Source organism: Pongo abelii, chromosome 2, assembly GCF_028885655.2.
Source record: "Pongo abelii isolate AG06213 chromosome 2, NHGRI_mPonAbe1-v2.0_pri, whole genome shotgun sequence".
Classification (NCBI taxonomy): domain Eukaryota; kingdom Metazoa; phylum Chordata; class Mammalia; order Primates; family Hominidae; genus Pongo; species Pongo abelii.
The window spans coordinates 84,956,140-84,971,538 of record NC_085928.1 but is presented as its reverse complement, the minus strand read 5'-3'; the positions used below and the strand labels follow the sequence as shown (position 1 = coordinate 84,971,538).

Sequence of the window (15,399 nt, the reverse complement as noted above, 5' to 3'; positions counted from 1 at the left end):
TCTAACATCTAGGTCCTAGGGATTCCCACATAAAGAAAACCTGGTCCTAGCCTCACTGTGCTAGTTTATATTTAATGAAATTAAAATGTGAATTTTCAAGCCCTTCGTATGTTCTTTCCCCAGGCTGCATACTGATTTAAAACAGAAGAACATATGGCATGAGGATGAAGAGTGGACAAGAGGTCAAAGTAGCTGAAATATATAAAATGCTAAAAGTGTAACAAAACTGATTTCAACCAAGCAATTGATCTCAACCAAATAAAAATGTATGCACAAAAGAAATATGTCAAAATAATACAATTTATGCTCTAATATTGAGATTATGGATCTTTTTGATTTGTTTTACTTTTCTGCATTTTCTAAATTTTCTACAATTAATAAGCATTACCTTTAACAACAGGAAAAAAAATGTCAGTTGTCTTTAGTAGCAAGCCTTTGCTGTTCTAGATAAGGCAATTAGAAATTTTCAACATTCACTGAGCTTTATCCAGTGAGAAAAATGCGCAAGTGTTTTTGTAATGGATGAAAAGTGATCAGCAAAATGTTTTTATTCTCTTTTTTTTTTTTTGAGACAATTTCTCACTCTGTTATCCAGGCTGGAATACAGTGGCACAATCATGGCTCACTGCAGCCTTGACTTCATGGGTTCAAGTGATCCTCCTGCTTCGCCATCCCAAGTAGCTAGGACCACAGGCATGTACCCAGCTAGTTTTTTAAATTTTTTTGTAGAGATAGGGTCTCTACATTGCCCGGGGTGGTCTCAAACCCCTAGGCTCAAGTGATCCACCTGTCTCAGCCTCCCAAAATGCCAGGATTACAGGTGTCATCTACCATGCCCAGCCATTTTTATTATCTTGATACAGCTTTGAAGAGGTATATTTTAATGAATATACTGATTTTTTCTTTATTTTTCTGATTTAAAACTAATTCAAGCTTCCTGTTAAAAAATTGGAAAAGTATAACTTAGAAAGCAAAAGCTTTTCCAATCTCACTCTCAGAAATAATAAACATTTATACTATGGTATATTTTTGTATTTCTTCCTATAAGTACATTTCATATACATAAGCAAATAATAAAGTTAAAAACAATAATACTATATTCACTGTTCTATGCCTTCTTTTAACATTTAACAACATTAGACTGTTTTCATGTTAGCTAAGGAAGGCTAGCCTATTCTTGTCAATGGCTGTACAATATCCTATCATATGAATGATTTGTAATTTATATAATGAATTCCTATTCAAGTATATTTGGGCAGTTTCCAGTTTCCTACTATTAGAAATAATGATGTAAAATATGTTTTTATAGATATCTTTTCCTATTTCAATAAAATCTTCCAAAGAATAGATCCCTACAGTTGGTAGAGTCCTGGATGACAACATGTACTCTCTTTTTTTGAGACAGACAGGGTCTTGCTCTGTTGCTCAGGCTGGAGTGCAGTGGCACAGTCATGGTTCTCTGCAGCCTGAAACTCCTAGGCTCAAGTGATCCTCCCACCTCAGCCTCCTGAGCAGCTGGGACTACATGCGTGCACCATCACGCCTGGCTAATTTTTTTTATGGTTTGTAGGAACAGGGTTTTACCATATTGCCCAGGCTGGTCTCAAACCCCTGGGTTCAAGCAATCCACCTGCCCTCAGCCTCCCAAAGTACCATGCCTGACCTTTAGGTGTACTCTTAATTTTAATGGAAATGGCCAAATTGCCTTCCTAAACTGCACTGGCTTTCAAGAGAACTTTGATACCTCCAGGTTCACACTCAGAAATGTAAATGGCATTAAGATTCCAGGGACCGGGCTGGACACAGTGGCTCATGCCTGTAATTCCGGCAATTTGGGGGGCTGAGGCGGGCAGATCACCTGAGGTCAGGAGTTCGAGACCAGCCTGGCCAATATGGTGAAACCCCATCTCTACTAAAAATACAAAAATTAGCCGGGCATGGCGGCATGTGCCTGTAGTCCCAGCTACTTGGGAGGCTGAGGCAGGAGAATCGCATGAACCTGAGAGGCAGAGGTTGCAGTGAGCCGAGATTGTGCCACTGCACTCCAGCCTGTGTGACAGAACAAGGCTCTGTCTCAAAAAAAAAAAAAAAAAAGATTCCAAGGATATTGATACGTTAAGAGCATGTTTTCAGATGATAGGCTGAGACTGTCACGAAGTTGGCTAATGAAAGGTCACACCTAATAAGGTCTTGGTTAAGAAATGGGGTAAGAGGGAGGATAAAAATAAACATGATTGCATAGCCTTGCAATAACCCTATTTTTTTTTCATTAGTTATCATTAGTTTATTATAAAAGAGAAATATGGAAATTATTTACATGATGAAAGATTTCAGAACTTCAGTGGAATGGGCAGCATCATGTTGACGCCATTTCAATAGTGACTTATTTCAGTCTACGTACTTTCCAAGAATGTCACCATCTCTAAATAGGAAATAATCCTTGTCATCTAGAACTACTTTGGTGCCTCCATATTCTGGGAGAAGAACTTTATCTCCAACTTTCACGCTAACTGGTTGAATCTCTCCACCCTTTCCTTTGGAACCCGATCCAACAGCGACTACTGTTGCTTGCAATACTTTTCCTTGAGATTTTTCTGGAAGCATAATGCCTCCTTTGGTTACAGTTTCAGCAGCACTCCTTTCAACCAATACTCGGTCAAAGAGTGGAAGAAACTTTCTAAACGCTTGTCCTGCCATGACTTCCTCCGTCTCAGACTCGTACTCTGTTCTCAATAACCCTATTTTTTAATAGGATTACTAATGTTTGGCTCACTTGTCTTTCCACTTTTATTTAAAGTACAAAGACATGAGTACTTATTAGAAAAGAAAAGGGAGCCCCATGAAGTCTACTAAAGCCTTACAGGGCCATTTTCTTCTCCATTTTGTTATGTTTGTTATGCTATCTACTCCTGATAAGCTGGAGCCGGGGAGGTCCTAACTGGTTTGGTACTCAGGTCAGTATCTCTTGACTAATTCCAAAGATGTTTTATTCAAAGAATCAAAATAAACCTAGGTTTTATTGTGGGGCCAGATCTAATATAGAGCAACACCCAGGAGGCTTATGGTCATCTTTTTTGGCTTTATTATTTAATGATACGGTATATGTCTTGAACAGCATTTTCTTGCTTTCTTTCCTTTTTTTTTTTTTTTTTTTTTTGAGATGGAGTGTTGCTGTCGCCAGGCTAGAGTGCAGTCACGCAATCTCAGCTCACTGCAACCTCCGCCTCCCAAGTTCCCAAGGCAATTCTCCTGCCTCAGCCTCCCGAGTAGCTGGGACTACAGGCACACACCACCACACCCAGCTAATTTTTGTATTTTTAGTAGAGACCAGGTTTCACCATATTGGCCAGGATGGTCTCGATCTCCTAACCTTGTGACCCACCTGCTTTGGCCTCCCAAAGTGATGGGATTACAGGCGTGAGCCACAGCGCCCGGCCATTGAACAGCATTTTCTTTTTCTTTCTTTTTTTTTTTTTTCTTGAGACAGAGTCTCGCTCTGTCTCCCAGGCTGGAGTACAGTGGCCCGATCTTGGCTCACTACAACCTCCGCCTCCCGGGTTCAAGAGATTCTCCCACCTCAGCCTCCCGTGTAGCTGGGACTACAGGTGTCCGCCACCTTGCCTGGTTAATTTTTGTATTTTTAGCAGAGATGGAGTTTCACCATATTGGCCAGGCTGGTCTCGAACTCCTGACCTTGTGATCCGCCCACCTTGGCCTCCCAAAGTGCTGGGATTAGAGGCGTGAGCCACCGTGCCCGGCCTGAACAGCATTTTCAAAAGTGTGGTAGGCAGTCCAATAATAAGTATTGCTTTAAAAGAGAATTTCACATATAGATAAGTTTGGAAAGTATTAGGTTAAACCAAATCAGATAGGTTAATTTATTGCAGGACTTCTTGAAGTCTTTATTATTTGTTTTTCTTTTTAGAGGCAGGTCTCGCTCTGTCACCCAGGTGGGAGTGCAGTGGCATGATGATTGCTCACTGCAGCCTCAAACTCCTGGGCTCAAGTGATCCTCCCACCTCTGCCTCCTGAGCAGCTAGGACTACAGGCACACACTACTTTACTTGGCTATTTTAAAAATTTTTTGTAGACACAGGGTCTTGCTATGTTGCCCATGCTGATCTTGAACTCCTGCCCTCAAGTGATCCTCTTACTGGGCCTCCCAAAGTGTTGCGATTACAGGTGTGAGTCACCCCAGTGGCCCCAAATTGCTTTTTTTTTTTTTTTTGAGACAGAGTCTTGCCCTAATGCCCAGTCAGGAGTGCAGCAGCGCAATCTTGGCTCACTGTAACCTCCACCTCCTGGGTTCAAGCGATCCTCCCGCCTCAGCCTCTGAAGTAGCTGGGACTACAGGCATGCACCACTGCACCTGGCTAATTTTTTTAAATTTTTTGTAGAGACGGGGTTTCACCATGTTGTCCAGGCTAGTCTGGAACTCTTGGGATCAAGCGATCTGTGCGTCTCAGCCTCCCAAAGTGCTGGGATTAGAAGCATGAGCCACCATGCCCTGCTCCAAATTGCTTTTTATAGTACTTTAGGAAACAGTAATAAGTAACATCAAGGGATTTCAGGCATGCTCAGTCTCTCCAAGGTCCCTGACATCTTTTAGAAATATTATGTCTTACAAAGTATCATCAGACACATTACCTTTAAATTAAACACTACACATACCATCATATAAAGGATAAGGGTAATAAATAAATGAATAAATAAACACAACACATACTACACACATACAAATGAAAAAATCCTTAAGACTTAGGACTTTTAGGCCACAGGAAGGTATATTTGCTAAGTATTTTACTGATAATGCAGCACTCATCAGAGACCCTGACCCTTAATAGGAATGCAATGATGTTTTAATTGAATGAATGAAGACAGACAAATATGGTTTCTGGGGTCAGACTACATGGATCTGATCACTCCAGTACTAATAAACTATTCAAGCTTGGCAAAATTGTTTAACCTATTTATGCCTCCAGTTCCTTATTTGTTGAAGTAGTAATAAATAACTGTGTAAGTTGTTGTGAGTGTTAAATGAGCTAATACACACAAAAAAATCAGTGCTTTCTATTTGGTGAGTTCTTTATTGTTTCTTTTAGAGACAGGGTCTTGCTCTGTTGTCCAGGATGGGGTGCAGTGACATGATCATGGCTTACTGTAACCTCAAACTCCTGTGCTCAAGTGATCTTCTTGCCCCAGCCTCCTGAGTAGCTAGAACCACAGGCACATGCCACCATGCCCAGCTAAGGGTGAGCTCTTAAGAGTTGAGTTGCTATCCTCCTCCTCCTCCTTCTCTTCCTCCTCCTCCTCCCCTCCTCCTTCTCATCCTCCCCTCCTCCTCTCCTCCTCCTCCTCCTCTTCCTTCCCACCTCTGCAGAAAAGGGAGCTGAGGCTGTGTGTGGTCTCTACCACAGAGCACCTCATAAGCCCTACTTGCTTTTCCACATTTTCATTATTACCACATTTATATACACATCAAAAGAGACAAGATGGCCAATACTATTTTAATTTGCCAAGCCTGTCTTCAGATTGCTGATTTTAAAAGAAGGGGTGTGGTGGTCCATGTTGGCTGATTACTAAAATCACAGATATGGTCAAGGGCACCTCCAAGAATAATAACCTGGGGCAAGCCTACAGTCCTGCTTCATGCATTTAGGCTTTTCCTAGCAGGAGCAGGTTGCCCAAGGTAAACCACAGCCATGTTGAATGCTTCCCGGGTTCCCCAGTATCAGTTTCGGCATTTCCACATCACCACACCTGGCACAGGTGGTTGTTTTGTGAAGGCAAGGTGTGCCCCTCTGCATTCTCACCGAGGAAGCCAAACAGGTTCAGGGGCCCTCGCTTGAACAACCCAGACAGCAGCATGCACTCTCCTCTGAAATGCTTGACCCACAGGGGCAGTTCCTACCTAGTTTTCTTATAGGTTCTCTTCCAGCATGAGTGCTAGTGCACTCCTGAAATATCCCTCTAGAAGTGATGCTTTGTCCCCAGTCCAGCCCATAAAAGTCATCTGGCCCCTAATGTACAGAAGCACCTTATTAACTACCATGGGCTAAGAGCATCAACATGTACAACAACGTTCAGAATTAAAGGAAAGAGGGAGTTTAAACTCAGGATGTCATGGATATGCCTCCCCCATGAATAGACACGTGATGCCAGAGTCCATGACATTAACCACTGCACTTGCTGCCTGTCATTGAGCATGTCCATGACATTAACCACTGCAACCTCTGCCTCCTGGGCTCAAGCAATCCTCCCACCTCAGCCTCCCAAGTAGCTGGACCATAGGTACATGTCACCAAACCTGGCTAATTTTTGTATTTTTTGTAGAGATGGAGTTCGCTATGTTGCCCAGACTGGTTTTGAACTCCTGAGTTCAAGCAATCTGCCCACCCTGGCCTCCCGAAATGCTGGGATTACAGGCATGAGACATCATACCTGGCTGAAATTTTCTTCTCCTTCTTTTTTTTTTTTTTTGAGACAGAGTTTCACTCTTGTTGCCCTGGCTGGAGTGCGACGGTGTGATCTCAGCTCACCACAACCTCTGCCTCCTGAGTTCAAGCGATTCTCCTGCCTCAGCCTCCCAAGTAGCTGGGATTACAGCCATGCGCCACTATGCCCGGCTAATGTTTTTTGTATTTTTAGTAGAGACAGGGTTTCTCCATGTTGGTCAGGCTGGTCTCGAACTTCTGACTTCAGGTGACCCGCCCACCTCAGCCTCCCAAAAGTGCTGGGATTACAGGTGTGAGCCACCACGCCCGGCCTGAAATTTTCTTCTTAATATATAATTCTCACTCATTTTTTGATGAAGGTTGTAATTAGTGCTGACTACAGTATTGTTAAATGTTATTCAGTAATACCTGGAAAATGAAATTATTAACTTTGTGGATGTTTAATTTCTTAGTAAATGTAGGTATTTTCATGTGTTTCCCCCTGGTCAAATTATACATTTTTGATTCTTGTTTGACTTCTTGGGAAACAAGTGTTATCAGCAATACTCATTCATTTGTTGAGTTAGTCAACCACAATTTACTGAATGCCCAATGTGTGCCACATTTCATATATAAAATTTTGCTGGTTGGGTGCGGTGGCTCACGCCTGTAATCCCAGCACTTTGAGAGGCTGAGGTGGGCGGATCACGAGGTCAGGAGTTCGAGACCAGCCTTACCAACATGGTGAAACCCCGTCTCTACTAAAAATACAAAAATTAACTGGGTGTGGTGATGCGTGCCTGTAATCCCAGCTACTCAGGAGGCTAAGGCAGGAGAATCGCTTGAACCCAGAAGGCGGAGGTTGTAATGAGCCGAGATCGTACCACTGCACTCCAGCCTGGGTGACAGAGTGAGACTCCGTCTCAAAAAAAAAAAAAATTTTTTTGCTTACAGTATTTTTCACAAATGTGAAAAATCTTTATTCCTTTTTCAGACCATCCTGGATACCCAAACTCAGAAACGAGGCACAATTGTTTCTTTCAACACATTGAAGTGTCACCAATGGCTTATTCTCTATGCAGTATGGGCAATGATATTTACAAAACCCATTGAGAGCCACCCAGTTTTTCAAATGACATGCTCATGAGGCTGAATTTTATAAATCCATATTTATGTAGCTGTGCAGAGCTTCAGCAACTGTATCAAATCTTATCACAAGTCATATTTCTTACTAAACAAGTATATGTAAGAAGACATTGCGGTTTTATCAGTATTTGCAAATAAGAGCTCTCTTTTCTTGCCTGTGTATTTCTGTTCTCAGTGGAAGGAAGGAAGTAGCTGTAGGCGAAAGCTGTCTGGCAGAGAAGAAATGTGTGTAGGGTGTGATCAGAGGTGTCGAACATCTCACTGGTGAGAAGAACGCCCTCTGTGCAGTGTGGAGGGGGTGGCGTTCACTTTCAGATCTAGCTGTGAGTCCTGAGTTAACAGCAGCTACCAACCATCAGTGACTCACTTTTGCCAATCAATAAATCCACCTACGAGTGTTCTACAGCTGAAACTATGTTCTCATAAAACTTATTTGCCTCTGTGGCCATGGTTCAGCTGATATTCCTTATGTGGAATGTTCTCAAATAATCATACATCTTAAGAAATTACTTGAAAGCTGCTTTATCCAAACAGCTACCTGATCCTGGAACATCTCTTAGAATTTGTCACCAGCCATCTGCATTTTATATACATATATATATTTGGAGATGGAGTCTCATTCTGTTGCCAGGTTGGAGTGCAGTAGTGTGATCTTGGCTCACTGCAACCTCTGCCTCCCAGATTCAAGCGATTCTCCTGCCTCAGCCTCTGGAGTAGGTGGGATTACAGGCGCCCACTGCCACACCCAGCTAATTGTTGTATTTTTGTAGAAACAGGGTTTCACCATGTTGGCCAGGCTGGTCACAAACTCCTGACCTCAAGTGATCCACCCGCCTTGGCTTCCCAAAGTGTTGGGATTACAGGTGTGAGCTACCACACCCAGCCATCTGCATAATAATTAGATAGAAAATATCCAACTCTAAATTCCTACAAATAAAATTTTAAAAATTATCTCAATAACAGTCATAGTGCCTTACAATATTATGTTCTGTAAAAGTTCTAAATTATTTGACAAGTCATGAAACACTCCCATTTAGAAAGGAGCTCCCAGGCCAGGCGCGGTGGCTCACACCTGTAATCCCAGCACTTTGGGAGGCCGAGGTGGGAGAATCACTTGAGGTCAGGAGTTTGAGAACAGTCTGGCCAACATGGTGAAACCCCATCTCTACTAAAAATACAAAACATTAGCTGGGCGTGGTGGCAGGCGCCTGTAATCTCAGCTGCTTGGGAGGCTGAGGCAGGAGAATCGCTTGAGCCCAGGAGGCAGGGGTTGCAGTGAGCTGAGATTGCACCATTGCACTCCAGCCTGGGCAACAAGAGTGCAAGAGTGAAACTCCATCTCAAAAAAACAAAAAACAAAACAAAACAAACAAACAAAAAAACAACAACAAAAATAAAAATAAAAAAAAAAAGAAAGGTGCTCCCAGCAACTGACATTCATGAAATGCAGTAGCATTTAAAGGAATTCTGCTTTTCCTTGCTTTCTCAAGACAAACAGAATTTAGCATACGGAGGTACCAGAGAAACGTCATGAGTTGAAAATCTGCATTCTAACCACCTTTGCATTAGCAACAGAGAAAACACTTGATCAATGCCAACTAGGCAGTGAAAAATATTACAAGGAGCAATTGTATTTCTACACATGGGAGAGGATAGCCAACTGTGGTTTATGAAATGTGTTCCTGACTCAGTAAATGCTGTGTTTGAAAAGCTGTGTTTGTTATATAGGTGTCTACTCATCAGTCAACCCTTAGAGTTCTTAGGAAAACCTGAGTCTCAGAAAAGAGGGCTGTAGTAAAGCCTTTGATGCTGGGAACATTTTACTTTCCCCATAGACTCAGTCAAAAACTCTGCTTTGAATATTTACACTTCCAGCCAAGATGGAGTAACAGGGACTGAATTTATCCTCTTAACTGAAAAAACAAAACAAAACAAAAAAACAAAAAACAGACAAAATATATAAAACAACAGTTTTCATAACACTGAATATCCAGCAACGAAGACAGTGAACCTTGAACGAAGCGAGCCCTATGACTGCCCCCACTACTGTCAAGAGAGGGCTCCAGGCTGTGGAGGGAGAGACACAACGGAACACAGTGAACTCCCTGAGCTAAGGAGATGCAGCAACTCCTTAGTCCGGGAGATCAAAATGAATAGAATTTGCAGAACAGTCTGCCAGAGAAAAGAGAGCTGTGAAGACAGAGAACCCCTGAAAATCTATAGAGGGTCTCCTTTGAGGATTCAGTAGAGCACTGATCATTCCATGCATGAAAAGAAACTACCCAAAGTTGGAGACCATCTGAAAGGATAAGAGGGAAGAGTGCCTCATCCTCACACAGGGCTGGAGGTGGTGCCTATTCCCACCAGCCAGACTAAAAAACTCATAATTCATGGGGCATTGAATAGAGTACTCAGAAAGATCAGTATGCAGAATAATTAGCTATAGAATGTGCACTGCTCTGGGCTAGACTAACAAATCATAAAAGCAAGACCTGAAAAAAACCAAACCATATTCAAGCAACTAAACTGCATCCCAAAACCAAACATCAAGAATATTTATAGGAATACAAAAAATATATAGCATTCAAAAAGATACAATTAATAATGCCTAGCATCCAATCAAATATTGCCAGGCATGCAAATAGGCAGGAAAACATGACCCATAACAAGGACAAAAATCAATCAAAAATACCCAGAACTGACACAGACATTAGGATAAACAAAGGCATTAAAACAATTATTATAAGGATATTTAATATGCTTAAAAAGTTAAATAGTCACATGCAAGATGTAAAAAGGATCCAAATCAAACCTCTAAAGATAGAAACTCTAAGGCCGAGCACAGTGGCTCACGCCTGTAAATCCCAGCACTTTGGGAGGCTGAGGTGGGAGGATCACCTGAGGTCAGGAGGTTGAGACCAGCCTGGCCAACATGGTGAAACCCCATCTGTACTAAAAATACAAAAAACTAGCCAGGTGTGGTGGCACATGCTTGTAATCCCAGCTACTTGGGAGGCTGAGGCAGGAGAATCGCTTCAATCCAGGAGGATTGCGGTGAGCCAAGATTGTGCCACTGCACTCCAGCCTGGGCAACAAGAGTGAGACTCTGTCTCAAAAAATAAAACAAAACAAAAAAAAACACAAAAATCTAATACACAAAATGAGATTAACGGCAGATTAGATTGCAAAAAACAGATGAGTGAAACTGAAGACAAAGCAAGAGAAACTACACAAGATATCATATTCCCCCAAATCCCCACAAATGCAAAGCATTACTGTGTGACAAGGTCAAGCGGCCTAGTATATGTGTATTGGGCTTTGCAAATGAGGCATACAGGAGGCCAAAAAAAAAAAAAAATCTGAAGAAATAATGGCTAAAATGTTTCCAAATTTGATGACAACTATAAACCAAGATGCTCAATAAATGCCAATGACACACACACATACACAAACACATGAAGAAAGCTATACCAAGGCACCTCATAATAAAATTCCTCAAAGCAGGCCAGGCACAGTGGCTCACGCCTATAATCCCAGCACTTTGGGAGGCTCGAGGCAGGTAGATCAACTGAAGTCAGGAGTTTGAGACCAGCCTGGCCAATATGGTGAAACCCCATCTCTACAAAAAGTACAAAAATTAGCCGGGTGCGGTGGTGCACACCTATAGTCCCAGCTACTTGGGAGGCTGAGGCAGGTGAATCGCTTGAACCTGGGAGGCAGAAGTTGTGGTGATCTGAGATGGCGCTACTGCACTTCAGCCTGGGCGACAAAGCAAGACTCCATCTCCAAAAGAAAAAAAAAAATTGCTCATAACAGAAAAAAGAAAAAAGAGAAAAATTTAAAAGCGGCTAAAGAAAAAGATATTCCATACAGAAACACAAAGATAAAGATGACAGCAGACTTCTCATCAGAAACAATGCAAGCAAGAAGATAGTGAATCAATATTTCTAAAGTACGGAAAGAGAAAAACTGCCAACACAGAATCCTACATCATGTGAAATATCTTCGAAAACCAAAGGCAAATAAAGATGTCTTCAGGTACAAGCTGAAGGAATTCACCACCAGTATGCCCACACTATAAGAAATGCTAAAGGAAGTCCCCCAGGCAGAAAGAATCATAACAGACAGAAATATTAACCTACACAAGTGAATGAAGAGCAACAGAAATGCTAACTCCATGGGTAAATATGTAAGACTTTTGGTACTGTTTAAATCTCTTTAAAGTTAATTGAATATTTACACAAAAATAATAATGTCATGTGCATCTGTAACTTATCTAAAAGTAAATTGTATGACATCAATCGCATAAAGGCTGAGAGGAAAAAAATGGAAGTATACTATTGTAAGATTCTTATACTACATGTGAAGTGGTATAATATCATCTTGAAGGTAGACTTGATAAGTTAAAAATGTATACTATAAACCCTAAAGTAACCATGGAAACAACAAAGAGTTCCATAGAAACAACCATGGAACAAAGAGGAAACAATAAACCTAAAAGAAGGCCTGGAAACAGGCATACAGTCTGGATAGGGAATTCTGAGATCCCAAGCATTGAGATCAGAACGTACAAGGGAGGAGCCAGGCTCCACTGGGCATCTCTTGGCCCATGGCTTCCCTTCCCTTCCTCAGGAAGTTGCTTGAAAAGACCACAGTGAAGGCTTTTAAAGCTATGCTAGCCTGCAAAGAGAAAAGACAAAAAACTGAGAGTGTTTAAAAACTTTTTTTGTTGTTGTTCTTGTTTTTGAGACAAAATCTAACTCTGTCGCTCAGGCTGGAGTGCAGTGGCATAATCTAGGCTCACTGCAACCTCTGCCTCCAGGGTTCAAGTGATTCTCCTGCCTCACCATCCTGAGTAGCTGGGATTACAGGCACACACCACCACGCCTAGCTAATTTTTGTATTTTTAGTGGAGATGGGGTTTCACTGTGTTGGCCAGGCTGGTCTCGAACTACTGACCTCGTGATCCACCCATCTTGGCCTCCAAAAGTGCTGGGATTACCAGTGTGAGCTGCCGTGCCCGGCCGTAAAAACTTTTATAGCAATTTGACATGGCTGTAACATCCCAGCATGGGATTATTTTTCTAGCAATGCATGTTTATTGAATTTTATAAAAGTGATCTGTCCTTGATTCATTAGATAGAAATAAAAAACAATAAAAGAAAAACCCTGTCCCTTACCACAGATAACTGAGATACTGCTTGAAAATATGTGGCTGTGAGCAGCTTTCCTTCCCTAGATTTAAGGTGGCACATGTGTGCAGGGATCAGAAGGCAGAAATTGGACCGCAATAATAAGGCTGGTTTTGAATCACTGTAAGTGTAGGGCATACCTTATTTAAAAAGATTTCTGGCCTAGACGTTTTGATTATAATCTGATTGATCTATCTTTCTGTCTTTCTGGGTCACTCTGTGTCGATTATTTGCTGCATTTAAAGTAGTGGTGATTGTGCGTATGCAGGATTCCCGTGCAGATGGTTGTCCTTCCCACTTAGAATTTGAGAAAAGATACTATTTGTTTATGTGTGTAGTTGGGGGGTAGGACATATTCATGGAAAAGATTGTGGCCTTTTTTTTTTCTTAGTTTGAATGCAAGAAGAGAGGCAAAACCATTTCTTCCTGTCATCCCAGTCGCTCTGGAGGCATCCAGTGAACACGACAAACGGAGCACCTACCTTGTGCACACAGGCCTTTGCATTCAGGAAAAACAGCTCCACGGTGGTTTTATCCTTTAAAAACGATATGCTCTCAATGTAAAACCTGAAAAACAGCAGAGGAGTTTGTTCCTTCAGATTTATTTTCATCTCTCAGCATTCCTCATTCAGGGAGGAAGGTTGTGCTTTCTTTTCCTTTTTAAAAGAAATATGCACTGCACGTATGTAGGTGATGGATGTATGTTTATGTATACCTAAAATCTCTTTCAGGATGTTTTTGTGTCTTGGAAGGTGAGTTAAAGAGAAACCCCAAATGGTATCCAACCAAAAACAAACAAAAACAAACGTTTATCTGTGTTGCTTATTCTTTGAAACACGTTCTGGGAGTTCATAATACCTCAGACAGCTTCAAAACAAAGCGCAGGTGAACTCGGAGTTGAAAGCTGAAGTCGGCTGAGCAAGCACTACCTAACCGAACCCCAAAGCCTGCTTGAGGCTCGGGGGTTTTTAGACGGAGGGGCCTGAGGGCCCCACGCCTACCTGACCCCCATTCACTGGGTGAGTTTCAATCACACTTTTCAATCACTCCTTTCTTCCTTCCCATCCTTCCAGGCCCTGGGTTTTCCTTTGGCTCAAAGCCAGGCTCTCAGCAGCCATCAATCTTGGTCTTTTCTCATGCAAATCAGGGTATTCTGGGCCTCACTGCCCCACTCCCTTTCTAGGATTTTGCTTGTTCAATCTGTGAAACCACAGGTTGCAGGCAGGCCCCTCTCTCTCAGGAGCGCTCTGACAGCTCCCGGGTGGGGAGGGGAGGAGGCTGAGTCTTTAACAACTCTGTTTTCATAATCCTGTACTGATGAGGCCGGCTTGCAAAGGCTGGCACTCTGTGGTAGGCGAGTGGGCAAGCTGGGGCCCCGAAGTTTTCCTCAAGTTCTGGAGCATTGCTTGATTAATAATCATGAAGAGCCATCAAGCCCCAAGACAGCTCACTGCTTTGAGTCCGAAAGGGAATTTACTCTCAGATCAGTGAGAGTGAAGGTAAAGCAGGGCTAGGAAGTGGCCAGGTGAACCTATCCTTAGCTCTGCGGAATCCTGAGGGCTTGAGCCTTTGCTTCTCTTTTTCTCCCTTTCCACAGTGATGAGACCTTTGATAAATAAATGCAGCTGAAAGGGCAGTGAAAGATTTTATCACTGAGATGGTAAAATCATTCGAAACATTCCACCCTTTAATGTTGAGTCATCAACGGAAGTTCCAGGAAGAGAACGAATCCTTTATATTTTTACTTACAAGCTTTTATCTCACTTGTAAGTGAGGTTAATAAGATGGAGCAGTGTCAGATTTATGAGAAGAGAAAGTTAAGTACAAAGGCGGTGAAGGAAATGAAGAGTTGGGGGAAAATAGGTTTTGGAATCCAAAAGATCAAGATGTAGTGTTTTATGTCCACCATTTATTAGCTGTATGGCCTTGGGCAAATTATTTAGTTTGTGTCTTTTCTAAATTGGATGTGTGACTGTACTTACTACCTCTGAGGAAAGAACAGAACTTTTATCTGAGGAATTCCAGTTCTTTCAATTTATCAGGTCTAGAGAGGCATTAAAATAGACAGCAATCAAGTCCTACTTCCCTCCTTGAGCTATGTATTTTTCTCCGGAAACTGCTTGCTATTGCCAAAACTAGCTGCACTGGGTACATTAGTGTCCACTGCCCCGGACAATGTAACCCACATCCTGTAGCTCAACAATGGATAGCCAGGCCAGATGCAGTGGCTCACGCCTGTAATCCCAGCACTTTGGGAGGCCGAGGCGGGCAGATCACTTGAGGTCAGGAGTTCCAGACCAGCCTGGCCACCATGGTGAAACTGTCTCTACTAAAAATACAAAAATTAGCTGGGCGTGGTGGCGGGCGGGCACCTGTAATCTCAGCTACTCCGGAGGCTGAGGGAGGAGAATCGCTTGAGCCGGGAAGGTGGAGGCTGCAGTTAGCCAAGATTACGCCACTGCAACTCCAGCCTGGGCAACAGAGGGAGACTCTGTCTCAAAAACAAAACAAAACAAAACAAAAAAACCCCAAAAAACCAATGTATAGCCAATCACTGATCAAAGTTATTTCGGTAAACCAGGGAGAATTAATTCCTGACGAACAACTTTTGTAACTGTCCACTTTCT

At 42.3% G+C, this 15,399-nt stretch overlaps 2 protein-coding genes across 4 annotated transcripts in view; both read right to left on the bottom strand.

Moving 5' to 3' along the window:
* The window catches only part of FRMD4B (FERM domain containing 4B), a 370,979-nt gene that overhangs the window by 104,062 nt on the left and 251,518 nt on the right, over positions 1-15,399 (bottom strand). For all 3 annotated transcript variants that reach the window (XM_054551889.2, XM_054551891.2, XM_054551890.2), the window contains one exon: positions 13,255-13,339. In XM_054551889.2, the coding sequence (XP_054407864.2) occupies positions 13,255-13,339 (85 nt within the window). The remainder of the gene's footprint in view (positions 1-13,254; positions 13,340-15,399) is intronic.
* On the bottom strand, positions 2,259-2,715 carry LOC129058554 (10 kDa heat shock protein, mitochondrial). The gene has a single exon (XM_054551892.2). It carries the CDS (start codon positions 2,695-2,697, stop codon positions 2,389-2,391), a length of 309 nt encoding a protein of 102 aa, XP_054407867.1. The 5' UTR covers positions 2,698-2,715; the 3' UTR covers positions 2,259-2,388.

Excerpts from the sequence above, each read along its gene's own strand:
- LOC129058554 (XM_054551892.2), bottom strand. The coding sequence starts at position 2,697 with ATGGCAGGACAAGCGTTTAGAAAGTTTCTTCCACTCTTTGACCGAGTA.